The 25,858-nt window shown below is 40.8% G+C and overlaps 2 protein-coding genes across 4 annotated transcripts in view; one reads left to right on the top strand and one right to left on the bottom strand.

Moving 5' to 3' along the window:
* The window catches only part of YIPF2 (Yip1 domain family member 2), a 34,773-nt gene extending 21,488 nt beyond the window's left edge, over positions 1-13,285 (bottom strand). Inside the window, exons 1-10 of one of the 3 annotated variants that reach the window (XM_039366591.1) lie at positions 13,131-13,285; positions 12,849-12,895; positions 11,251-11,396; positions 8,529-8,609; positions 7,913-8,000; positions 5,951-6,067; positions 4,819-4,985; positions 4,488-4,670; positions 910-1,069; positions 12-775 (exon numbers count right to left, since the gene is read on the bottom strand). In XM_039366591.1, the coding sequence (XP_039222525.1) occupies positions 953-1,069; positions 4,488-4,670; positions 4,819-4,985; positions 5,951-6,067; positions 7,913-8,000; positions 8,529-8,609; positions 11,251-11,396; positions 12,849-12,879 (930 nt within the window). In that variant the 5' untranslated portion in view covers positions 12,880-12,895; positions 13,131-13,285 and the 3' untranslated portion in view covers positions 12-775; positions 910-952. Of the gene's footprint in view, positions 1-11; positions 776-909; positions 1,070-4,487; positions 4,671-4,818; positions 4,986-5,950; positions 6,068-7,912; positions 8,001-8,528; positions 8,610-11,250; positions 11,397-12,848; positions 12,896-13,130 lie in introns of those variants that run through there. The other 2 variants (XM_039366592.1, XM_039366593.1) reach the window with 2 other exon arrangements.
* Positions 13,286-13,459: 174 nt separating this feature from the next.
* Positions 13,460-14,690, top strand: TIMM29 (translocase of inner mitochondrial membrane 29). Its single transcript, XM_039366594.1, has 2 exons — positions 13,460-13,791; positions 13,919-14,690. Exons 1-2 carry the CDS (start codon positions 13,713-13,715, stop codon positions 14,545-14,547), a joined length of 708 nt encoding a protein of 235 aa, XP_039222528.1. The 5' UTR covers positions 13,460-13,712; the 3' UTR covers positions 14,548-14,690.
* The last annotated feature ends 11,168 nt before the right edge of the window (positions 14,691-25,858 follow it).

Below are 25,858 nucleotides of genomic sequence, written 5' to 3'. Positions count from 1 at the left end.
GATGAAACAGCTTGAAGGTTTATTTTTATTCACATATTCACTGGACAATCCTGTTTTGAAGCACAGTTGATAGAAGTGCATTCACAGCACTTGAAGTGCTCCTCAAATGATTTGACTTTCCTTAAATTGCTAAAGAGCTGCCCGTTTCTCTCTTCTAGTCATAGTTAAGGAAAGCTTAGGAAATTATTAACTTGTTGCCCGTTAAGCTTTTTGTGGCTACCTTTGACGTGATCACAAGTCACACTCAGACAAGTCCTGGGTACAGCAGAAGTACTGGCTTTTTAACAGGCATTCCTGCAAAGATCTGCTTTATATTAATGTAGGAAGTTAAGAAAAAGCTAATGTACTTTCTAGAGATGATAGTGTAATTCAAATTAGCCTTGCATGCCAAAGAAATTAACTTTAAGTAATTCTTTAAATGACCTAGGATTTAGCTGAAATAGATGTAAGAGACAAACCCTTCATGCAGCCCAACTCTCCTGTCCTATTGTAATAGGCCACCCTGCTACAGCAGAGCAAATGGCAGCTGCATCAACCAAAGCAGCTCTGAATGCTTAGAATTGCCAGGCCTCACAAGTGGCTTCCAGGGTGAGCTGCTTCCTAAATCAGACCAACTGCTGGTGTGCTCTGGCTGGCAGCAGCAAAAGAAAGAATGTTGAAATGGCAGTGCATGACTTTGCTTGCCCCACTGGGAGGATCCTCTTCCAGGTCATTGTTTTTATGTCTCTTGAGCGGGTGTTTCTCTTCCCTGATACTGGATATTCGAGATCGACGTCTGTAAAAGAAGCAGTTCAATAGCACAAATATTGGGGAGAGATCCAGAGGTCAAACCTTTCCAACAATGTTGTGATTCTGCATTTCCATTAATATGGATAAGTAAAAGGGATAGTAATACTTGAATTAAAATACCTGATGCCACTACATATTTTTCACAGTCTAGTGTAGGGTATTATCAGTTTCCTTTTCCCTCTGCTGCAGTAAATGAGGGTGTATGCTTCTGCTGTTGAGTTGCTGTTGTGTAAGCAACAGGAGTAGAAGATGTGATGCTTGGTTTCTGAAAGAAATAGAGCTTCAAAAAGACAAGATTAAATTGGTTGAAGCAGGAATCAAATAGGACTCTGCCTTCCCCCAACCAATAACATGGATTTCATCATCATGACTGTCCTTACCCAATTTCTTAAAATGTTCAAGGAGTAAACAGAGCAGCTTTTTTATTCCAGATACTTCACAGATACTATTCACTTATTCTTCTCTCTACCCCAACCCTTACCCTTCAGGATAGTTTGATGAGTAACACAATGTTCAAAGCCCAAAGATGCTTTTTCATGAGGCAACTGGACTTTGCTTTTTCTTTAAAGACGTTTCGCTTCTCATCCAAGAAGCTTCTTCAGCTCTGTTTTCTACAGACAAAAACATGGTTACGCCGTGGGTTCACCTGTGTCCCCCATTGTGGCCAGTCTCTACAAGGAAGAGGTAGAAACCAACACCCTAAATTCCTTCACAGGAATTCCACCCATTCACTCTTATAAGTATGTGGACGATACTTGGGTCAAGATCAAAACACAGGAATTGGAAGCATTCACCAAACAACTCAGTGGACAAATACATCAAATTCACATGGGAAGATGTTAAGGAAAATAATCTAGCCTTCCTGGTCTGTGCAGTATACATTAAGGAAGACAGAAGCCTTAACACTGAAGTTTACAGAAACCCCCCCCCACACACACACACACACAAACACACAAATCAATATTTACATTTTGATTCTCGCCACCCATTGGAGCACAAAATGGGAGTAATCAGAACCCTACACCACTGAGCTGAAGGCCTGCCTACCAGCAAAGATAGGAACTTGTGGCTATCCCAAGTGGGCTTTCATAAAATCCCAAAAAAGACCCAGCAGCAGCTCCTCCATAACAAAGAAGAAAACAATAAACATTCCATATGTTGCAGAAATATTGGACAAGCTCAGCTGGATCTTCAGTCAACACAACATACATGCACACTTCAAACCCAAGAATACACTAAGGCAGACATGTCAAACACAAGGCCTGCGGGCCAGAAGCGGCCTGCAAAGTGGTTTCATGTAGCCCACGAAGCCATCCTGAAAGCGAGGGAACAGCCCCCGCTGCCTTGGCCCTGGACAGCCGGGAGCCAATGTACAATTTTGTGGTGGCCATCTATGCTGAAACGCATTCAGTGTTAGCTCCACAAGGCCATCTGGAAACAGCGAGGAACCAGCCCCTGCTGTGTCGGCCCCGCCCCCTGGGTGCATGCTGAGGAGGTGTCACCCTTTGTGAGGAATGAAGAAATGCACCATTGCCTGGAAGTGGCCAGCAAATGGCCCTTGCCTACTTCACATATCTGGCTTGATGGGCTCTGGGGGAGGGGTTTCGGCAGGCAGTGGGGCGCTCTCCTCACAGCACCAAGAGCTGAGCCAGGTGGCGTGAATCTGATGAGAAGTGCAATGCTGCCTAGCCCCCAGCCTGCCCAGTTTCAGCAGGCAGCAAGATGAAAAGCTGACAAGCTTCGCACCGCCCGGCTCAATCTCTCGGCGCTGTGAGGAGAGCGCCCCACTGCCTGCCGAAACGGGGCTGGGCGGCATCATGCTTATTTTTGGATTCGCGCCGCCCGGTTCAGTCTCTTGGCGGTGTGAGGAAAGCGCCCCATTGTTGCACAGGCAATGTTGACTCTCACGCTGCTCATGGCATCCCTTCCCCCAGAGCCCACCAAGCCAGATATGTAAAGTAGGTGAGGGCCATGTGCTGGCCACTTCCAGGAGATGGTACATTTCTTCATTCCTCACGAAGGGTGACACCTCAGCTGCGTTTCTTCCCTGTTTTTCTCCCTCCCTCATCAGGAGGAGAGGGAGGGTCTGAGGGAAGTCCTGCCTGCCTTAGTCCTGCCCTGCTGCCCTTTCACATCCCCTTGCCCCCTCCTCCTGGCCTATCCTAGGGGTCTCCCATCCTATTGTTAAGGAAGCTTTGGATACAAAGCCAGGTCTCCTCCCATGGAGAGGGAATGGGTCTCCCTCTTTGCCCTCATACCCATCATGAGCAACCTGGCTAAGGAGAGCAAGCACAGCAGCAGCAGCCTTGAGGAGGAGACGAGTGCAGCTGCCCCCCCCCCTTGAGGAAGTGGGGCTGGGCTTGGTGCCACGGTGCTCGAGGGCCAGGCTGGGCATTTGACCTCTGCTGCCCAGGACTCTGGGCAGCCCGCACCACCATCCAGCCCCCCCCCCACATGGCCTGAGAGGAACAGTGAGGCTCCTCCAATGGACCATGCCTTGGCACTTGCCCTGGTCCCACCCCCTTCTGCCAGAGACCCTCAGATCTGTCCCACTCCTGCCCAGGCCCCCACAGGCACCTTTGATGCGAATGATGTAGAGCTGGTCAGACCCACCCAGTAGGCTGCACCCACCCTGGCCACACACACACACCCCGAGGGAAACCACAATGCTGATGCAGCCGTCAATGAAACTGAGTGACACCCCTGCACTAAGGCAAAAGCTTGTCTGACTCAAGGATCAAACACCCAAACACAAACAGCAACGTGGTATATACAGTACAGTGAAGTGAGCCATGTGCAGATCTGTACATTGGGGAAACAAAACAACCACTTCATATATGCATGGCACAATATAGGAGAACAAACCCATCAGGACAAGATTTAGTAGTCCATCTGCGTTTAAAAGACAAAGGCCACTCTTTCGAAGACAGCAAAGTTCACATTTTGGACAGAGAGGACCACTGGTTTGAAAGAGGGGTCAAAGAGGCCATCTCTGTCAAAACTGAACAGCCGTCTCAACAGAGGGATACGACATCATCTGTCTTCAATCTACAACACAGTACTTTCAACAGTTCCAAGAAGGCTCCACATCATTTGCACCACTCAGGTGACCCTGATGACACAGATAAACTTCCAGGTGATATCGGCAACTCTCTAAAAGAAGGCAAATGACCAGCTGTCTGCAAGGAATATAAATCCTTCCATTCCCCACCATCCAGTCAGAGCTGAAGAAGCTTCTTGGATGAGAAGTGAAACATCTTCAAAGAAAAAACAGGCCAGTGGCCTTGTAAAAAAGCATCTTTGGGATAACTATGATCTGGATGACTGAGACAATGTTCAAAGATGTTCAGTGCTTTTAACATCTTACACTCTGCAATTTGCAACAACACATGCATGCACATACACACACCTATAACTACACACTTTGAAAGCATTTAATCTTTATTTTCTACTTAGAGACACATGTTGCAGATAATGCATTTGGCCCAATTAAGAAGACTGAATCTAACACAGTCCACAGAAAAAGGGTGATTATGCAGAAAAAAAATTATAAATCCTAACTGAAACATATACAAATCAAACTCTTTCACAAAATATGTTAATCTAGGTTCAAAAAACAACCCTAAACATGCTTATTCTCCAACTGTCTGTTTCTTTCAGCAACTGAAATACACTAGTGCAGTACAGAAGATACATACCTTGCATCCAATAGCTAGGAGGATATGAAGAGAAACAATAATGGCCATTACAGCACAAGCAGCTGGCTTGCAATCTGAACGGATAACTGGCCAAAAAGTAAGGACCAGAACTGAGCCTGACAACCCTATTGCAAGTATGATCAGGAGCCACTGCAGCCATGGGATAGGGATTAGCCACAGAACCTGTGAAGGAAGATAACAGTGAATCATTGTCAAATTCTTAAGGTTGCCTTGAAAAAGAATTCATCTTTCCCCCCCCCCATGGCGATTCCTTGCAAGAATATATTCTACAGAGAAGAATGATAAATTTGCCAAATGCCTGACAACTTACCGCAGTAGGAATGTACACAAAGAGTGAGTAGCCATAAATGCACACCATTTCCAGGAAGGTATACACATCACTGGTGACATGGGCTCCCTTTCGCCATTGTAGATAGCCCCACAGAACTAAGGGTACCAGCCAGGCATAGCAATAGATAACTATCCCTGCAATAGTCACTGTGGAAGAAGAAAACTGTATTAAAAGCACCATTCCCTAGCAAGAACTAAAACTGAAACAGCCTTCCATCATTTCTAGAAAGAGAATGGAATAGGAATTCAAAGAATAAGCTAATTACGTTTTATAATAATCTGTAAAATAGTCCTTTATTACAATTTTGATTTTTTTCCCCCACCTTTACGTATAATTCAAGATGGCAAAAGTGCCTAATATTCCTGCCTCCTATTTTTCCCACACCGCCCTGTGAAGTGGGCTGGTCTGAGAGATAACGCCTGGTCCAAACGCACCAGACAGTTTTCATGCCTAAGACAAACTCAGTCTTCTGGTTTCTGGGCAAACTGATTCTCAGTACTGGTAAGTAAACAATATATGCATTTGTCTCAATTCTAAAGCAATTAAATAAAAGCTGGGAGCCAGGATTTCTATATTTTTAATAATGTTCTTCATCTGCACATTTTAAATACAAGACAAGGAAATAGTTCTTTACTTCTCATGGCCAAACGAGAAATATTCATCAGTATGTATGAATCAGGAGCCATGGTAGCTCAGTGGTTAAAAGGCTAACTCTGCCTACTGTCAGGAGGTTGATCCTGAGCGGCTCAGCCTTCCAAGTAGGTAAAATGAGGACCAGATTGTTGAGGGCAATATGCTGATGTTGTAAACCACTCAGAGAGTGCTGTAAAGTACTATGGAGCAGTACATAAGTCTAAGTGCTATTGCTGTGTATCAAAATGCTCAGCAGGCAACAAAAATAATTTTTTTCCACATATTTATCTTGCTTATTCTTGATATGGCTATACTTCCACCAACCATAGTCACTTCACAGTAAGATGGGTGGCATATAAATTTATGTGTTTCTGTATATAAACTATATACAGAAAAATGATTAGCAATATAATTCAACCAGTAGTATACTATCCTCAGAACTGAAGTTCCAGGAAGCACTCCCGCATCAAAATCTCACCTTTGTGGAATTGAGGGCTGTAGTGGATGGAGGAGCTCCCTCTTTTTTCCAGGAAGTAAGATAAGTTACCACTGATGGCTAATGTGAATATCAATGTGGCACAGATCCAGAAGGGTCCTATGAGGGGCAAAAGAGCCATAGAAAATAACAAAAGTATGAGGAGTCTCATAAGGAAAAGGTGTCTTATCAGCACAATAGAAACAGGAAAGCTATTTTTATAATATAACAAAACAATTGGGTAGCAGTAGATTTTACCATCTTTCTTAATTTAATGGAAAATAGGGTTTGGGGACAGATATGACTAAAAGCACTAAAGTTACCGTATTTTCCGGCGTATAAGACAACTGGGCGTATAAGATGACCCCAACTTTTGAGAAGATTTTCATGGTTTTAGCAAGTCATCTTATATGCCGGAAAAGATGGGTACTTTAACTTTCTAATAAAAGTAATGTAAGTCCTAAACACATTAGCATTTCATTCTATTTTATCGCTTGTTCCTGATCTGCTGAAGACAAATGTAGCTGGGTAACATCCCATAATAAGCGTGGGGGTGCACTTGTGAAGCTTTGCAGTATATGAGGAGGACTAAAGGATAGCGGGAGGGGGGAGGAAAGCGGGTCGCGGCGCTAGCCAAGCCCAGCTGTCCAACAGGTAGAGACTTTGGATCCATTTCCTCCAAATGGATCTGAAAACACCCTCTACTCCCACTTGCCCGACCCCCAAGGCTGCCCATGCCGGGTGGGGCTGGCAAAGCAGCGCATCCTAAAGTCCGTCAGTAGAGGCGCCTGCCAGACTGTGGGCGGATTGCTCTGTCATCTGCGCAGCAAGAGCACCAGCCACGGTGGCAGGTTGCCAAAGAAGCGGCCGAGCACGGAAGAGGAAACGCTGAGCGTCCGTCCGTCGAGGTCCCAGGGCTTCTGGCGCTCAGCGTGACGGCACCGGGTGTGGTCAACCTCGAGGAAGCGGCACCCTCTGCGCAGATGCCGGCTCCTACCAGCTGCTCCTGCCAGCCACCCGAGCAGAGGCTGGTGGCGGGGATGTTTCCCCAGGGGAGGAAAAGCCCCATTCACACCGCCTCCCTCCACCGCCCTAGACTGGGAGGGGCAGGATCCCCGCCTGGGGGGTGGACGCTTCTGCGAAATTGCTGGCCTTCTGCGAGCGCTGAGCAGCACTTCGGCAGCAAGGGAAGCCCCCGGCGCTGACCCAACACAGGCATTCTTACTCAGCTGGCTCTCCGCCAGCACTCCTCTCCCGCCAGTGGTCCGCCAACACTCCAACCTCGCCCCTTCCTCCTGGCTGTTTCTCGAAGGGACACTTTTCTAGAGCTATTTGGCTGCGTGGGACTCTTAAACTCTCATCTGGACAGCCAATCCCCGCGCCAAGGGGTGAGGAGCATGGGCGCAGGATACGGGGGAGCTTGCTTTGATGTATCATATTTTCCGGCGTATAAGACGACTGGGCATATAAGACGACCCCCAACTTTTGAGAAGATTTTCATGGTTTAGAAAGTCGTCTTATACGCCGGAAAATACGGTACATTTCCATTATCAGGGATAAGGAGAAGGAAAAATGGCACTTTAGCTAAAATGTTGAAAACCCAGCAGCACTTTAAGAATGAGGCATGTATCTCAGCACAGAATTTGAGATCTTGTGGGAAACAGAATCATCCTTGAAATAAAGAAAACTAACCATAGTGCTTCAGCCTACTATAGCTCCTTGTGAATGCAGAAATCCTGCATGGCCTTTCCCAGGTCTGCTATAATGGGCTGAAAACCAAGGACTGCTACATGCCTTGTGTGCATTTGACAGTGTAAATGGAAAATTAGCAACGTGAGGCTTTCTGCAGATTTCTTGCATCTGTGAAGGTAAAGCAAGAAACTACCTTTGTTCTATGTCTCTTACAGTTTCTAGCCTTTGAAATAAAGAATATATTTTTGGAGTAGGAATTTCTCTTGGACTCACCATAGAGGTCAGGATTGTTCTGCAAGTGATGCCATACAAAGTTTTTCCCTGGTAGCGGAAGTAGGGAGCCTTTTATTCTGTCCAATACCTGATAAATAGAAAAAGATCATGCCTCAGCAATTTAATTCCTGAATGCTCTATAACTGTTGGGACGCCCAACTTGTTGGTGCCAGGATGCTTACAAAAACTTCTTGTCTTGCTATTCTTATATTAAAAATGGCATGGTGCAAAGCAAAAGGCTAGTTTTCACCAGAATATTTATTTCATCAAATTGATCCCATAATGCTTGCTTAGAAAACTTTTAAAACTGCCTATCCGCAGCCCAATAGCTTCAGTGTTTAGTGTTCATTCAGTGTTTCATTCTTTTAGGGTCTAGCAATAAAAATTCTGAACCAGTGCAACATTGATTCTGCTCAAAACTCACTAGGTTAAGGAATTATGTAATTAAAAGAATATTTAAATGATTGCCATGTTTAAATTCTATTTCCTGAATTCTGGAGTTTAGATTACTCTAAACAAAAAACTTTCAAGAAGTAATTTTGGCACATATTAGAACTGCTTTCAGAATTTGCTTTTTGGATTTGCCTTTAATACATGGCCCCATGGATTCTAGTACCTGGTATGTGTCAACATTAAAGAAGGCCTGGTAATATTCAAACGTCCAGAAACTGGAATGCTTCTTCTGGAAGCTCAAGAGCTGCAAGAATGAAAATGGAAATTACTGCTTTCTTCATGTCCAGGAGAGAAAAGGGATATATTTTATACTGACATTAAAAATTATAAAGGTAAAGTACAATTCTAATATACAATATCCATAATATCAAATAGTTACAACATAAAAAGCAGTTATTTCAAGATAGAAATGATCGGGTCAGGAGGCAGGTCAACATCTACTGAAATTTCCCAAAGCTTTTCAAATACAGCTCCACTGCAGAGCTCAAGGTGTGATTTAATGAGCATTGAGATAACTGACCAGGAACCAACAGTGCACTGTAATTGGCAAGTATTCTGCTTGGCTAGGCCAGTAACTGACAGTGTAAGGATCAGTCCCAGGCTGTGAAAACCAATTCTGTCAAGTGGCTTTTTATTAAACTGGAGAAGCATTGAGTGGGATATTGCACAAATCAGTCCTGGTCCTCTATTCTTCAATACTTTTATTCACAATCTGGATGAAGAGAACATTTGTTAAAATTACAGATGCCTTTAAAATGCTAAAGGATGAGCTGGTTCTAACATATGGGACTTTTCCCCACTCAGTTTTTTCACCTTAATTACATTTACATATTTGTCTCCTTTTTGATTGAACCATCACTTGTATTTTCCCCCATTTATTATATTTTGTTATATTTCACAAAACATAAAACAAAAGTAATAATCCACTGTTCTAATGAATATTAATGTCGATAATACGTTAATACTTTTATTATACATATACTTTTTCGTTATTAATCTAAAATTCTGAGAGCGAGAAAGAATAAAGATGATCAAGGATGGGAAATGAAGTATAGTGAGAACAGACTGAAGAAAAAAAAGAATCCATTGGAGAAATGGGGAATCCATGGCGGCCCCAATCCTTTGAAACAGCCTCCCCACTGGACTTCGGAAGGTCCCATCTTATTAACCTTCCCACTGACTGTGTGGACCTCCCTTTTATTCAGGTACTGGGCTGCACAGGAAGTGACCCAACAAATATAAATAGAAGCTAGAATAAATAGTTCTACCTGCAGGATATGTGAAGCAGCACCCTCTCCAAAATTCTGCTAAAATTCAGCACCCAGAATCTGCATTTTGTGAATTTTCTTAATCCCTGCCCTTAAACACCTTAACTGCTTCCCAAAGAGCCAAAAATTGGGCTTACCTCTGTTCTCTCATTTAAAACCCTTCCACAGCTTTTAAGAAAACTGCCAAATTGGAAATCATAAGCATCTTTAGGGGATTAAAGGTCATATGGCGGCCTGAAGTCTAGACCCTCAAACATTGCCCATCCTGACTAGTTTCAGAGGTTTGGTATCAGATAGGAACAATGAATTCACCATTGTTACATTGATCCCTGTATTGTGGTTCAGTTTGCTAATTTTTCTATTTTTGTAAATTAAATTATTATTTCTGCCCTGTTCATGTTAGTTTGCTAACAGAGTTAATTTTACACCCAATTTGATGCATGAATTCCAAATTAAACAATTCCTTTTTGGAACTTTAATGTCAATTTGTCAAGAAATACTATAGCCAAAGTAGAAAGGCTCCCTTGAATCTTGGTCTCAGAATGTATGTTGATTTATGCTTAAAACACAGAGTTTGCAAGATCACACTTTTCAAAAACATTGTATTTTTTGCACATATTATTCATAGTTTGATGTTCCACTAAAATGGTAAGCAACATATAGTCTTCTCACCAGCTTCTGAAGATCCAGGTAAGCACTGAGTTAAGTTATGCATCTTTCTTCTTCCCAAGATATTATTTGGAGTAAGTTCATAGTTTACACTTATAAAACTTAAATTATTTCAAATGCTGGATATATTCTTTATCAATTTTGTTTTCTTTAGCTAAAGTGATCTATTTGCTGGCTAGGTAACTAGTTTTACTCATTAGACAGTCTGATCTCAAAAACTAAATACCTCCAGTGGTATTGAGGGTGGTGTGAGAAGGTTGCATGAAAATCTCAAAGGACCTACAAACTGCACACATTTCCTGTAAGGGAAGAGGCATCCCAAAGGATTAGGAGTGGACTTGTGGGCATAATTAAATATTATAAACAGTTGAATAAAAATCATCAGTTACAGTGAAAAAGTAGGGATGTGTCAGAAATTAAGGTGCAAATTTTCCTATTCTTTCACATTGGGGTAAAACAGGCATCATATTAAATGTATATTGAATATTGAGGTCAAAATTCATAGTGGTCAGGGGAGGTAAGATAATTTACCTGATAGATAACCAGTGGTTAGAGTGTTGGGCTAAGGCCTGGTTATCTCAGTTCCAGTCCATCCTCACTTATGGAAGCAAAACAAATAACTTTGGACTAGTTATCCTTCAGCCCAACTTTACATATTGTGCAGGAATGTTATTGCATAGAAAATTAAATTCTGCATATACCACCTTAAATTTTTGGAAAAACATAAATTTAGCAAATATATAAAACAGATACATTTCTAAGTTCCTCTGTCACATATTGGGAAACATATTTTCTGCAATAAATAAGTATGTCTACCACACTCTGGTAATCAAAACTTTTACTGATATCCTATTATCTATTTCTCTCATGTGTACTATATTTCCCAATTTATGTCAAAACATCCCTAGACTAAATTGATGCATCTTCCTCTATCTCCCCCAAATTCACCTCAGTTTTGTCATCCTCTTCATCTGGCTCATAATCCTCATTACAGCTGGAAGACATGTTGAGAGTTGTGTGGCTTTGCCTCTCACTAATGCTAGGAGTAGTAGCATCAGCATTCCCAGCCAGCAAATCTATGGCTTCATTAAATTCTGCAGAGAAAATATCCAATTGACTCAAATCAAACTTCAGTCTGGCGTTCAAAGACCATCTGCACCAGCACTTTCTAAACTTAGGAAACTGTGCTAGTGCTGTACTAAATTAAAAACAATTTTAAGTATTTAAAAAGCATGTGATAAAAGGCAGAAAAAAATTGAGCTTTTGCAAAGAACATGGATTTTCAGGAAAAAAAATAGGAAATTAGAAGATCTTTCCTCAGAGATTGTTGGAGAAATCTCAGAAATATCAATGATGCCCAAAGAAGAAAAGGTATCCACCAAGTTTGGGTTTTCTTTCTCTTGTCTAAATGTAAGACTTAGAAATTAAAAGCCTGCCCAAACATGCACAACATACATATATGACTCAGTATTTGTCAAACCTAGTGGGGGGAAAGAGTTACATTTATATTTACAGGAACAGGAACATTTTATTCATGCATATTATTCACAACAGTTGTATTTCCCTTTAAGCTCTACTCAATTTATTATTCTTTATATATTCAGAAAAATCAGAATATACTGCAGCTGAAGAGTATGACATGGAAAATACACAAACATAATAAGAATTGTTCACTAAAGTACTGTATTTCATATTCAGAGAATACTCAATAGGTTTAAGACTGCAGCTTTCTCTGTACTTTAATTTAGTCTAGTATGTATTTTTAGTTCCACTAAATTCTGTAGTTATACAGCTCTTTTTACAGAGCCCTGGAAGTGCAGTGATTAGAATGCAGTAATGCAGGCTAACTCTGCCCATAGCCTGGAGTTTGATCCTAAAGAACTTGAGGTTGAATCAGCATTCCACCCTTCCAAGGTCTGTAAAATGAGGAGTCTGGCTGTTAGGGGCAATATACTGACATTATAAACTGCTCAGAGAGTCCTATAAAGCACTATAGAGCAGTATATAAATCTGTTGCCATTGTTGCTGCTTCAGTCCTTAACAGCAGGCAGGTCCTCAGAAGCTAGGCAAAAAAATCTTTACAGGTAGTCCTTGTATTACAACCATTCATTTAGTGATTGAAGTTACAACAGCACTAAAAAAAAAGTGACTTATCTCCCTTTTTCACAATTCTCAAAGTCACATGATCAAAATTAGGGTGCTTGGCAAGTATTTAAGACAGTTGCACTGTCCTAGGGTCATGTGATCATCATTTGTAACCTTCCTAACTGGCTTCCAACAAGCAATATCAATGGGGAAAACCAGATTTGCTTAACCACATGATTTGCTTAACAACTGTGGCAAAAAAAGTAGTAAAATGAGGCAAAATTCAACAAGTACCTTGCTTAGCAATGGAAATGTTGGACTCAATTGTGATCGCAAATCAAAGTCTATGTTTACTAACTGGATGCTCTGGGATGGCAGCATCTCAAACACAAAACCTATCGAAAGGAAAACATTGCCTGCCTGGGTGTCCATATCTGTTTAAATGGTGAGAAAATACTCACCATGAAATTTGAGCTCATCTGAAGCAGCCATTATGAGCCCAGAGTACCTACAAAGGGAAAGAGACAGCTTTTCAGAGAAGACATGACTATGAAAGGCAGCTTGGGGAATGGGGCAGAAGACACCCTTCAGCCAGTCGGTTCTTTCTTCCCTCATCCACAGAAACGCCAGGCGGCTCTCTCAACTGCTACTCCCACGACACACCAGGCTTGCCCTACCCTGCTCTCACGCACATCACCTGGGAGAGATGGAAGGATGGGCAGAGGATGTCAGGCGCTGCTTACCGACTGTGGAAAGGCACTCTGCAGATGCTCAGAGACGCCTAGGGCCACACTCTAGCCACCTCGCTTGCGAAACCGTCCCGTTTATTCCACGGTTCTACGTCGTTCACAGGACTTGCTCAACCTCACTACGTGGAGGGGACGGGAAGGAGAGGAAGGCCCAGCCCACCGCCAAGCCGCGGAAGGCCTATCGATAACGAGAAAGATCTGGCGCTTCCTTCGAGTAGCCGAGGAGACTCCTCCTCTACCGGTTGCGCTAGGAGGCCGCCGCGGTTTCGTCACGGGCCGCCTAGATTATCCTTCCCCTGCCCCAGTTGTGGCCACCGGAAGCGGGGGAAGGCGGGCCTTGTTAGAAGCCTTGCATTCCGCGCCTGATTCTTTGGTGGCAGAGTATTTTCCTGTTTATGAACATTTATAAATAGCTGCGGCCGTAAAACTGTGTCGAAGCTGGTCCCTCGTGGCAGCTTTTGCCTTTCGGGAGGGAGAACGGACAGCAACCATGTGATACGCTGCCCCTTCCTTCCCAGCTCTGACTTCCTCTTAGTTACTGTTTTGGTGGTCAGTCGCATATCAGGACGAGGGGACATGACGGGCCCTCCGAATCCCGGAGAGACGGGGGAGAAGAAGCCGAGCTTTGGGGGGCGTCTCCGCGCCGGCCGCCTAGGTAGCCGAGTCCGCTTTGCCCCTCGCAGGCCGGGGAGGGAGGCTGCTTGCGGCGCGCCTGCTCCTTCTCCTCCCCCCCCCATCTTTCTTTCCCGCTCCTCTTAACGTGATCTTTTCTTCCTCCTCAGCCTTATGGTGGAAGAGTCTCCTGCACGACTATGCTGAAGCCTGCCGAGAAGTCGCCCAAGGCATCCGGCAGCGGCCAGTGAAAGCAGGGCTCTACCTGTCACTGCTGGCTGGAGCAGTGAGCTGCAGCCTCCGCAATCCCAGTGAAGCCTCATTCGGCTCCAGCCTCCTGGAAGCCTCAGGGATTCTCCTCCTCCTCTCGCCCTGGACACGCAGCAGCAGCTCGGAAAAGCATACCCAGCGGCTGACGGTGCTCCGAAACCGAGGCCAACTGCGCGTCCAGAACCTCGTGTTTTTCTCCGTCCTCTACGAGGCGCCTTACGACGTTGGAGCAGACCTCTATCAAGCACACTGCAAGTATCTAAAGCCACGGTGGACTGATTTTCCCAGCCGGGTCCTCGATGTAGGCTTCTGGGGGCGCTGGTGGGTGTTGCACTCTAGAATGCAGGATTCAGACATCAACAATGAAGAGTTTCAGTACCTGCCAGAGCATCTCAGGACCATTTTTTTTAATGACTTGCACTCGGAAGCCAACGAGAAACTTTTTGATGAGAAGTACAAAGCTGTGATTCTGACAGAAAAGCAAATCCAAGAAGCTGATAGGGAGGTTCACGGGCAACTGCATTCTTAATTAAAGCAGTTGGGTGATTCTAGTAATAGAAAACAAAACAAAACAGATACTTCATTTATTCCTCTTTCTATTTTCTTCTAGGGCTCAATTGTTCATTGCTGTATTCTTAGTAAGATGCAAGAATAAATGCTATTTAAACTGAGGAGATGATTGATGAGCAATTTTTAGTGCCACCTAAAGTGATTGAGAAATTGACAATAGACATCTCTTGGTAGTCATTTTTTTTCTAAATGTGATGTAAACCTTTATGCACATTGGAGGACAAATAGATCAGCCCAACACCTTTCCTGCCCATCTCATCTCTTCCCATATTAATAAAGGTAGTAAGGAAAGTTTCATGCTATTTGTTCCCCATCAGAAATGGAGCTCAGTTTCACTTCAGTTTCTGTTTGGATTTGCTAAAAGGCAAGGCAATATGGCTTCTAAGCCCCAACACTTTTTTTGTTTGGAAACCAGCATAAGAATATTGGAGTGGCTTTCATTTCTTTACATTTCAGTTACAGTTACTGTAAAATTAAGGCTTAATACAGTCTGCTTCATTTTCAAAAGATAAATTTCTCTGAATTGGTTCCAAGACCTTTCTATGTATTTTTCCAAGACATAAGTAATAGATTATCAAAATTCTGCAAATCTTTTATAAATTTTCTATACATCACTGAATATTGATGTTTTCTAAAAATCCAGAGGCATTTCCAGAAGGCAGAGGTTGCTGTAATTAGCAACTATTTTCCTCCCTAATTTGAGTGTACAATCTTGGATACTGGGGACTGCATCTCTTAGCACAACATATGGATCTGTTTAAAAATGTCATGTTTCTTAAACATGTTGACATGGCACTCATGGCTTCTTTGAGTGGGGTGCTATGTAGTTCACTTCATGTAGTTCACTGAGCTGTTTTCAGAACTGTCATAATTCATTGATCTGCATTGTTTGATTTATGGTTTAAGTACAATTAAAAATACAAGTGGGGAAAATAATGCTGGGGGGAAGACTGATAGAAAATTAGTTTTAAGAGGCTTGTTTGCTAAAAGGAACTCAAAAGATATGAAAAATATTAAAGAAATGTGACATGGAATAACAACAGCCCCATTCTACATTGTAAAATTGAAAAGTATTCTCTCAAATAAGATTGTATCATATCAATGTATATGTATGATTTTAAATTGGTTTGTAGGCACACTGCTAGTTCTTTCTGCCAGTTGGGGACTTACAGCACAAAAGTAGTATGAGATAAAAGTAGGTAAGATAAAATGACAACATGACATCATGTTTCTATAATATATTATAGTGATAGCTTAATAAATTACAAGTAATCTAAAATTTTACAGTCTACAAATTATAAATACTTCACAGGTTGTAATAATTTACTGTAATCCCAGATAAGATAGGAAGTCAACTGAGTATCCTTGGGCCTTCAATAGCAATAGCACTTGAATATTTATATATATGCTTCATAGTCCTTTATAGCACTCTCTATGTGGTTTGCAGAGTCAGTATATTGCCCCCAACAATCTGGCTCCTCATTTTACCAACCTTGGAAGGATGAAAGACTGAGCCAACTTTGAGTTGATCAAGATCAAACTCCAGGCTGTGAGCAGAGTTAGCCTCCAATCCTGCATTCTAACCACTGCACCACTACGACTCTTCAGCCCTGGGAAGCAGGCAAGAGAAAAACACTTCCAAAATCTTACCAAGAAAACTTCAGAGACTTTTCCTGGCAGTCACCAGGAGTGAAACACTGACTCAAAAGCACACACAAAAATCCCCCCAAACCTAATACAAAAAGAGCCGAGGTGGCGCAGCAGTTAGAGTGCAGTACTGCAGGCCACTTTAGCTGACTGTGTTCAGCAGGTCAGCGGTTCAAATCTCACCGGCTCAAGGTTGACTCAGCCTTCCATCCTTCCAAGGTAGGTAAAATGAGGACCCAGATTGTTGGGGGCAATGTAAATATATATATACACTGCTTACTGGTGTACACCGCTTAGAGAGTGCTTGCATTTAAAGCGGTATATAAGTCTCATAAATAAGTAAATAAATAAATGCAAGATTTACATAATAAACCTAAAGTCTATTGTTCAAACATACAGTACAGATAGGGCACCATTTTAGGAAAGGCTGAACTAGGGCCACTTCTTACTTCCAAGTAATTCATTGGCTTCTGGTCCTTTCCAGAGAGATTTTTCTTAATTTTTCACAGATTTATATAGACAAGTGGTGGGAGGGAGGAAAATGGCAATACTTCTTGTAATGATTTATATAAATTGATTAATATTGTACACCAACCTGTAGTAGAGTCAGGTGCAGTAGAGTCAGGTGGCCAGGTGGTATGCGACAGCAGCCAAAAAAGCCAATGCAATCCCCTGTGTTAACAGGGATAGAATCAAGATCACATAAAGTTCTTATACAGCTTTGTAAAGCCTTAGTAAGACCAAACCTGGAATACTGCATCCAGTTCTGGTAACCACAACATAAAAAAAAGATGTTGAGACTCTGGAAAGAGAGCAGAGAAGAACAACAAAAATGATTAGGGGGCTGGAGGCGAAAACATACAAAGAATGGTTACAGGATTGACTATGTCTAGTCTAATGAAAAGAAGGACTAGGGGAGACATAGCAGTGTTCCAATATTTCAGGGCTCCTATAAAGACAAGGGGGAAGGGGTGTCAAACTATTTTCCAAGTAACAGAAGGAAAGACAAGGAAACAATGGATGGAAATTAAGGAGAGAAGCAACCTAGAACTAAGAAGAAATTTCCTAATGGTGAAAGCAATCAATGGAATAGCTTGCCTTCAGAAGTCGTGGGTGCTCCATCGTTAGAGGCTTTCAAAAAGAGACTGGACAACCATTTCTCTGAAATGGTATAGGTCTCCTGCTCAAGCAAGGGGTTGGATTAGAAGACCTCCAAGTTTCCTTCCAATTCTATTATTCTATTTTCTATGTTCTAATAAATTTAATTAATAAAGCATACTTACAAAATGGCAGCAATCGGAAATGTGAAAAAGACAGCTGTAGTTACAGAATTTTGTAGCCAGATGGCAGAAGCAGTTGCTAAAGGGAGAAAAAAGCTATAGTAAGCAATCTGAAGAGAGAATTTCCTCCCTCCCCTCACTTGTCTATAAAAATCTGTGGAAAATTACAGAAAAATATCTCTGGATAATACCAGAAGCCAGCAATGGATTACTTGGAAGTAAGAAGTAGCCCTAATTCAGCCTCTGCTAGGCTGGTGCCCTGTGTGTATTGTATGTTTGAACAGTAGGGAAAAGATCCAAGTTAGGAAATGGGCAACACAGACTGAAATCTGAAAGTAGCAGATTACTGTTGACATCAGCAAAAATCAAATATTGCTCCTTGAAAATTAGAGTTTCTGTGTTCAATGACTGTTCTTTGTTCTCTCAGTGATCTTGGGCTGACTCTATTTCTCATCTAAATTTCCCTCCCATCCAAGGTACTTTGGGACATACTGTAGTAAGGGATCTTAGTCAAGCTGTCTTGGCCAGATTTTTTTTGTCAAAATTTTATTTATAATACAATTTAAAAAATTGGATATAACGTGACATTCCAACATATACATTCTTATCAAATTATTCCACATTTTACAATCGGTTCTTCATCTCTGAATATACATCTAAATTTTATATACAATACTTATTCTAAAATTACATATATTTTTATCTTAACACTAGCCTATAATCCCAACCGTCCTCCTCGAATCCTTCCAGCGGTAAAATTTATCCAAGGTTTTGAAATAAACTGATCTACATTTGTCTTTCAATACCATTGTGAGCCTGTCCATTTCCGCACATTGTAATATTTTATATAGTGTCTCTTCCTCTGTGGGAATTTTTTTGCTCTTCCATTTTTGTGTGAATGCTAGCCTAGCTCTAGTCAAGACATGTAACAGCAAATAGATTGTTCCATTATTGTATTTCTCCATGGTCATTCCCAACAGGAAAAGTTTAGGTTTTAACTCTAAGTCCAACATTAATATATCTTTCAGCCATCTTCGTATCCTATTCCAATACTCACAAGCCTTTGGGCATTCCCACCACATATGGTAATATGATCCTATTGCTGTTTTACATTTCCAGCATAAAGGTGAGATATTTTGACCCATTTTGGCTAGCCTTACGGGTGGGAAGTGCCATCTATAAAACATCTTGTAGAGATTTTCCTTGTATGAGGTAGCTAGAATGAGTTTCCTATTTCTTTCCCACAATTCTTGCCAAATATGCAGATCGATATTGAAACCAAAATCCCTACTCCAAATTAGCATAGTCTCCTTGACCTGTTCTTCATACATTGCCTGATCTAAAAGAAAGTGATATATTTTTTTAATCATTTTATCCTCGGGCCCTAATAATATTTTGTCTAGTTCTGTTGGTTCTATTTTTATAACCCACTCTTTTTTGTCTTTCCTATATCTTGCTTGTAGTTGGAGGTATGCCCACCATTCTAATTCTATCCCTGCATCTTGAAGATTTTTCCTCGATTTTAATTCTCCTCTCTCGTCTAATATGTTTTTATAAGTTATCACATTCCCTAACTGGATAAACCTTGGGTGTATATACACTTCTAATGTTGAAATCCAGTTGGGAACTTGTCTATAATTCCGTTGCCGGATTTTGGTCCATACATCTATTAACGCTTGTTTGATGTAGTGCCTCCAGAAGTACTGGTGAACTTCATGTTTCTCGTCCCATAACATAGCATGCCATCCAGTCTGCATGTCATGACCTTCCAATTTTAATAATCTCTGGTTGTCCAGTCTAATCTGTCTTGGCCAGATTTAAAGGGAATGGGATGGAATAAATATCACATAAACTGTGGAGACTGATAGGTACTATATGTTAAGTATGTGGGTTTGGGTTTTCAATTAATGTTTTGTGTAAACTCAACCAAATGTGTTTCATTCAGTAAACCATGGTTTAACATGATCTGAGAATCCAGTCGTTGTCTGGATAAAAGTCAAATTCCTTTATCCAGGTTAAATACCTTCTCCAAGTCTCTTCAAAATTCTCCAGTTTCTTTTCTGCCATTACCAAAATCACTAATCGTAAACATCCATCAATTTCTGAGGAAGATGTAGAGTGGAAAACAGAAAAAGTAACTTATTACATTGACTTCTCCCAAAAATATTTCAAGGCCCTGTGCCACTGATCCTAGCACAAGAAATCTCACATTCTACCTCTGCATATTAAAAAAAAAAACTCCAAGAGCATCCAAGAATAACACTGCAGCAAGCAGGTTACCCATCTGCAGAAATTAGTGGTTTGGGGTCAGTAACCTTGAAAAGCCTTCTTCATATTCCTTTTCTTTGAATGCCCCTTCTTTTTTTGGTTAGAGTTGTCAGTTTTTTCCCTTCTGAAACCTTACTATTATATTAGAATGATGAAGCTTCTGTAATAGTAGTAATAGTAGAAGTTACAAACTCGGAACACATGAGATAAAAAAATCCTGTGATTGCACTTAGTTGCAGATTGCTATTAGCAAAGCATATGTTCTACACACTGCAATTATAATAGCAAAAATTGTTTTAGGGTCTTTATCCACCAATAGTAGTTGTACATAAAATTCTTTCGTTCATTTGGGAAATGAGCAAATTATAAATATCTCATTGAAGGGAGATGGAACTAAGTTGGAAGGAATATATTGAAACACCGTACAACTTTCAAGAAATCTTATAAAATATTTACAAGAACCTCTAATTCTACAAGCTGAAGTTAGATTAGCACTTTGTTCATTACCAAGATGGAAGGTCAAATCGGAATACAACTGAAATATGACATGTAATAGAAGAAGGATCAGTAAAGGTTCTATCCAAGCTACTGTATGCCAGCAAATCTGGAAAATGACACAGTAGCCAACAGATTGGAAGAGGTCAATTACACTGCAATATCAAAGAAAAGAAAGTTAACAGTGCACACAAACTATCGTAAAATATTCTTAATTTGACATGCTAGCACAATAATGCTTAGGATCTTCCTACATAGAGTATTATATGAAAAAAGAGATGCCAGATATTCAAGCTGACTTTAGAAAAAACTGAGGACCATGAGACATTATTGCTGATGCATATTAAATAATTGAGAAAGCCAAAGAATACCAAAAAGAAGTCACTGTGTGCTTTACAAATTATATAAAGACCTTTGATTGTGTTGAACTCATTGTCCTCATGAAAAATATATCCAGAAGTCATGAAGCCACCGAACAACTAGAACATGGTAAGAAAGACTTATTCCTGGTTAGCAAAGGAGTGTGACTGGGCTGCATACTCTCCCTTTATTTAGTTAACCTTTATATTAAGGGAAGCTGGATTGGAAGATTAATGTGGCTTCAAAATTGGAGGAAGAAATGTGAATAATCCACAATATTCTGAGGACACTACCCTGATAGCCAAAAATGCAAAGGATCTGCAAACTCTAATAATGAAAAGCAAAGGCAAATTGAAAAACTGGGATTAAAATTAAATATAAAAAAAACCCAGAGCTAATGGTAACAGGTAGAACATCCATCTTAGATTGACAAAGAAGATATTGATGTGGTAGATAGCTCCTGACTTTTAAGATCAATCACCAACAGAGACATACTCCTGATGCTTAGGAAATCTGCTTTTATGCCTCTCAAGGATCCAAGTAATAATAACCACAGAATAACAGTTGGAAAGGACTTTGGAAGTCTTCTAGTCCAAACCCCTGGTCAAGCCGGAGACTCTATCATTTCAGAAAAACGACTGTCCAGTCTCTTCTTAAAAGCTTCCAGGGATGGAGCACCCCCAACTTCTGTAGGCAAACTGTGTTCCACTGGTTAATTGTTCTAACTGTTAGGAGATTTCTCCTTAGCTCTAGGTTGCTTACTCTCCTTGATTAGTTTCCATCCATTGCTTCTTATCCTGCCACCTGCTGGAAAATATGTTGACCCCCTCATCTTTGTGGCAGTAAGTTTTGAAAAGCTACAGTGAGGCTTCCCTGATTATTTTATTTCCATACCAGGATACATTTCATCTCATGTGCTTAATATCTGTACAACAAACTTTTTAAAGGCTCAGGAATGGAGTTAAATAGAATATGCAAACCATCCTATAGGTATATGTCTGTGGAGTCTGGTATGTTTTGGGGGAGGGGGGGAGGTTTCTTCCAATAGACTGAATTTTATAGCATTACATAATTTCACATCTGAGAGGTTTAGCCAATGGAAAAATGCTGGTGTGTAGGTGTTTTATGTATAAGCTGTTTAAGTTCTATTAAATAATTGCCTCATCTATTCTGCAAATGAAAGAGATATATGCATGTGGAACTTTTTTTTAGTAAGCATTTGATGACAAGAAAGATCTGTTAAAACTTCAAATTAAAATGAATTGGTGCTGGAAGAAATAGGCAGGTTTGCCCTCCAACTTCCTTATGAATTGGATTTCCTATAGCCTCTTCCCCAACCACTGTTCAAAATCATCATATACTTAGCATTTATATGCTCTGGAATGCCATGCATGCATAATCTTGGTAATCCTTATAAAGAAGCCTGCAAGGTATTTTCCCCCTACTTGGCTGAAGATGAATACCAGGGCCATTCTAATTGTCCCTTTAAGTGACATCTCCAAGCATTAAGGCTTGAGATTTACAGTTTCTCATGCAAAATTTCTTCCTCTAATGCCACAGGTCAGGAAAATGTCAAAGACATCACCCCAGGCTACATTACGGAAACTGACTCTTGTTGAGACTGACCATTCAATCAACATCCTCAGTCCCAGGTTTCCTGAAAGAGCAGACATAGCATGGGGCGCCAAAGCCCCAGGGTACTGCAAAAATAAAGTTGCCCTTCCTTCAGGCATGGACTGAGCCCCTGAAACTATTTGCAAAAGGAGATGATTTTTTTTCCTGCCCAATCTCTTGCATATCATAGGTGTTTATTTCCTCCTATTTCTTTGGCCCACAAATGCTAACACAAAGACAAGAACAAGACTAATGCATTGATAGAACCATTTAGATTGCTGGGGATTAAGTTATTGCTTTATCATTTTTTTTCTTTTCTTTCTTTCTTTCTTTTCTTTTTTCTTTCTTCTCTCTCTCTCTCTCTCTTCCTCCCTCTATCTCTCGTGTCTATGGTGAAATCCAGTCTTTGTGATTTGAAAGTCACTGAATTTTTGTGGGTGCAATCTTAAAGAGGATTTCAGGGTCCATAAATAGGAGCTATGTGAAGCTTGCCCACTACCCTTTGCAGCAAGAGGATGAGCAAGAGGAAACAATTATCTTTTTAATGTTAAATAGAGATAACTATATTGGAACTGCTTTATATGTTACATTCACACACACACACCATACACACACACGTTTTATCTGAAAATTTGAAGTGCCTTACGTGTTAATTTCATCTAATGTTATCAACTGTGTGGGATAGTTTAACTTGAGAGATAGTGAGTGGCTCAAAGCCACCACTTAACAAGACCAATCACCATAGAGATTGGTATTGCTTTCATTCAGGAGCTCAAAAGAGTGCACATAAAGCAGTGCTTCTTCCTCCTGTTACCCAGAATAGCAACCTGTTGAAGTAGGCTGGTCTGAGGGAATGCCTGACTCCAAATCCCCAATATTTATTTGATTTTATCCTACCTTTATTACCTTATAAGTAACTCAAGGTGGTGAATATACCTAATACTCTTCCTGTTTTCCCAACAACTTTATGAGGTGGGTTGGGCTGAAGGAGAGTGACTGGTCCAAGGTCACCCAGCTGCTTCCCTGCCTAAGGTAGGATTGGAACTCACAGTCTCCTGGTTTCTGGACCTGCACCTTAACCACTGCTGAGTTTGGACTAAAACCTGCCTCTTCCCTTTCTTGATCAAACACTATAACAGCTATAACATGTTTCTGTAACTGAGTCTTGGACATGGGATTCTGAGGTTATTTTAAATTTAGAGTAGAGTAGAATAGAGTATAGGTATAATATAAGTATAATATAACAACTATAACACCTATAACTAAATATACTATAACTATAACATACTATACTATACTATACTATACTATACTATACTATATATACTACACTACACTATACTACACTACACTATACTACACTACACTACACTACACTACACTACACTTCCCATAGAATAGAATAGAGCTGGAAGAGTCCTTGGAGGTCTTCTAGTCCAGCCCCTGCTCAATCAGGAGAACCTTTCTCCAATGATAGAGTGCCCATGATTTCTGAAGGCAAACTGTTCCACTGGTTAATTGTCCTCACTGTTTGGAAGTTGCTCCTTAATTCTAGGTTGCTTCTCTCTTTGATCAGTTACCAACCATTGTTTCTTGCCCTGCCCTCTGGTGCTTTGGAGAATAGTTTGATGCCCTCTTCTTTGTGGCAGCCCCTCAAATACTGGAATACTGCTATCATGTCATCCCTGTTTCTTCTTTTCTTTAGACTAGCCAAACCCAAGTCCTGCAGCCGTTCTTCATATGTTTTAGTCTCCAGACCTTTGATCATTTAGTTGCTCTTCTCTGAACTTTTTCCAAAGTCTCAACATCTTTTTTGTAGTATGGTGACCAAAACTGGTTGCAGTAATCCAGGTGTGGTCTTACTAGGGTTTTCTAAAATGGTACTAATACTTTGCGTGATCATGATTCTATGCCTCTGTTTATATAACCTAGGATTGTATTAGCTTTTTTGGCTGCTGCTGCACACAGCTGGTTCAGGTTTAAGTGATCATCCACTAAGACTTCAAAGTCCTTCTTGCAGTTACTGTTTTTGAGCCAGGTTTCACCTGATCTGTACTTGTGCCTTTGTTTTTTTTTCTGCCTACGTGTAAAGCCTTGCTTTTTTACACATTGAAAATCATTTTGTTGGATAGGGCCCATTGTTCAAGTTTGTCAAGATCTTTTTGGATTCTGAGCTTGTCTTCTGGGTTGTAGGCTACTCCTGCCAGTTTAGTGTCAACTGCAAATTTGATGAGTTCTCCATCTCTTCCCTCATCTAAGTCATTTATGAAGATATTGAAGAGTACTGGGCCTAAGACGGAGCCTTGTGGTATCCCACTGCTTACTTCTCACCATGTGGATATAGTACCATTGAGGACGACTCATTGAGTACAATTTGTCAGTCAGTTCCAAATCCATCTGGTGGTGATGTTGTCTATCCCACCTTTTTCTAGCTTACTAAGCAGCAGCTTGTGGTCTACTTTTTCAAACGCTTTACTGAAAACTAAGTATACTATGTCCACAGCATTTTGCTGGTGTACTAATTTAGTCACTTTATCAAAGAATGAAATAAGATTGCTTGGCATGATCTGTTTTTAACAAACCTGTGCTGGCTACTAGTTATAACTTGTCTGCTTCTAGTTGTTCGCAGATCTGTTTTTTGATTATATTTTCTAGGATCTTCCCAGGTATTGATATTAGACTGATCGGTCTATAGTTTCCTGGGTCTGTTTTTTTCCCCTTTCTTGAAGATGGGAATCACATTAGCCCTTTTCCAATCCTCAAGTACTTCCCCAATACTCCAGGATTTTTTGAAAGATATGGTGCAATGATTCTAAGATAACAGTTGCCAGCTCCTTCAGAACTCTGTGATGAAATCTGTTGGGTCCAGGTGATTTATATTCATCAAGGTCAGATAGTTGTTTTCTTACCATTTTCTTATTTTAATTTTTGTTTCTAGTTTGTCTTTTGCAATGGTTTTTTTTGGTATGTTGGGCTATAATTTCTTTTTGTGTGAAGACTGATGCAAAGAGTGAGTTAGACAGCTCTGCTTTCTCCCTACTGCCTGTTACTTCCTTGCCATCTTTTCTCTTTAGTGGACCTGCAGTTTCATTGGTTTTTTCCCTTTTATTAATAAGTTGAAAGAAACTTTTTATTATTATCCTTGATTTCTGTTGCAAGTCTTTGTTCATTCTGAGCCTTTGCTTTCCTGACTTCATTTTTGCATGTTCTGGCAGTCTGCTGTTCTGGCAGTCTGTGTCCCTCTTTCCATTTTTTGTACTTATCCTTCTTGTCTTTCAATTTGTCAGAGAGATCTTTGTAAAGCCATGCTGATTTCTTCTTGAATTTCTTGTCTTTCTTTTTCAATGGCATTCTGCTGGATTGGGCTTTTATGATAATATTTTTCAGAGTTTCAGAGTTTCTTGAGTTATTTTCCACTTTAGGATTTTCATCCATAGAATCTTTCCTAGTAAGAATTAGATCCAGTATAGCTTTACTTCTAGTTCCTTCCTCCACCTTTTGGATGATAAAGTTGTTGGCAAAGTTGGTTAGGAAACTGATATCCCACTGCTACAGAGTTTGTCTCTCAGTTGATATCAGGGTAGTTAAAGTCTCCCATTATTACTG

The sequence above is a fragment of the Crotalus tigris genome, unplaced genomic scaffold (genome assembly GCF_016545835.1).
Source record: "Crotalus tigris isolate CLP2741 ecotype Arizona unplaced genomic scaffold, ASM1654583v1 scf7180000020347.5012614909:4044961, whole genome shotgun sequence".
NCBI classification, from domain to species: Eukaryota; Metazoa; Chordata; class Lepidosauria; order Squamata; family Viperidae; genus Crotalus; species Crotalus tigris.
Note: the sequence above shows the minus strand (reverse complement) of the source record. Positions and strands in the feature narration are given on the sequence as shown.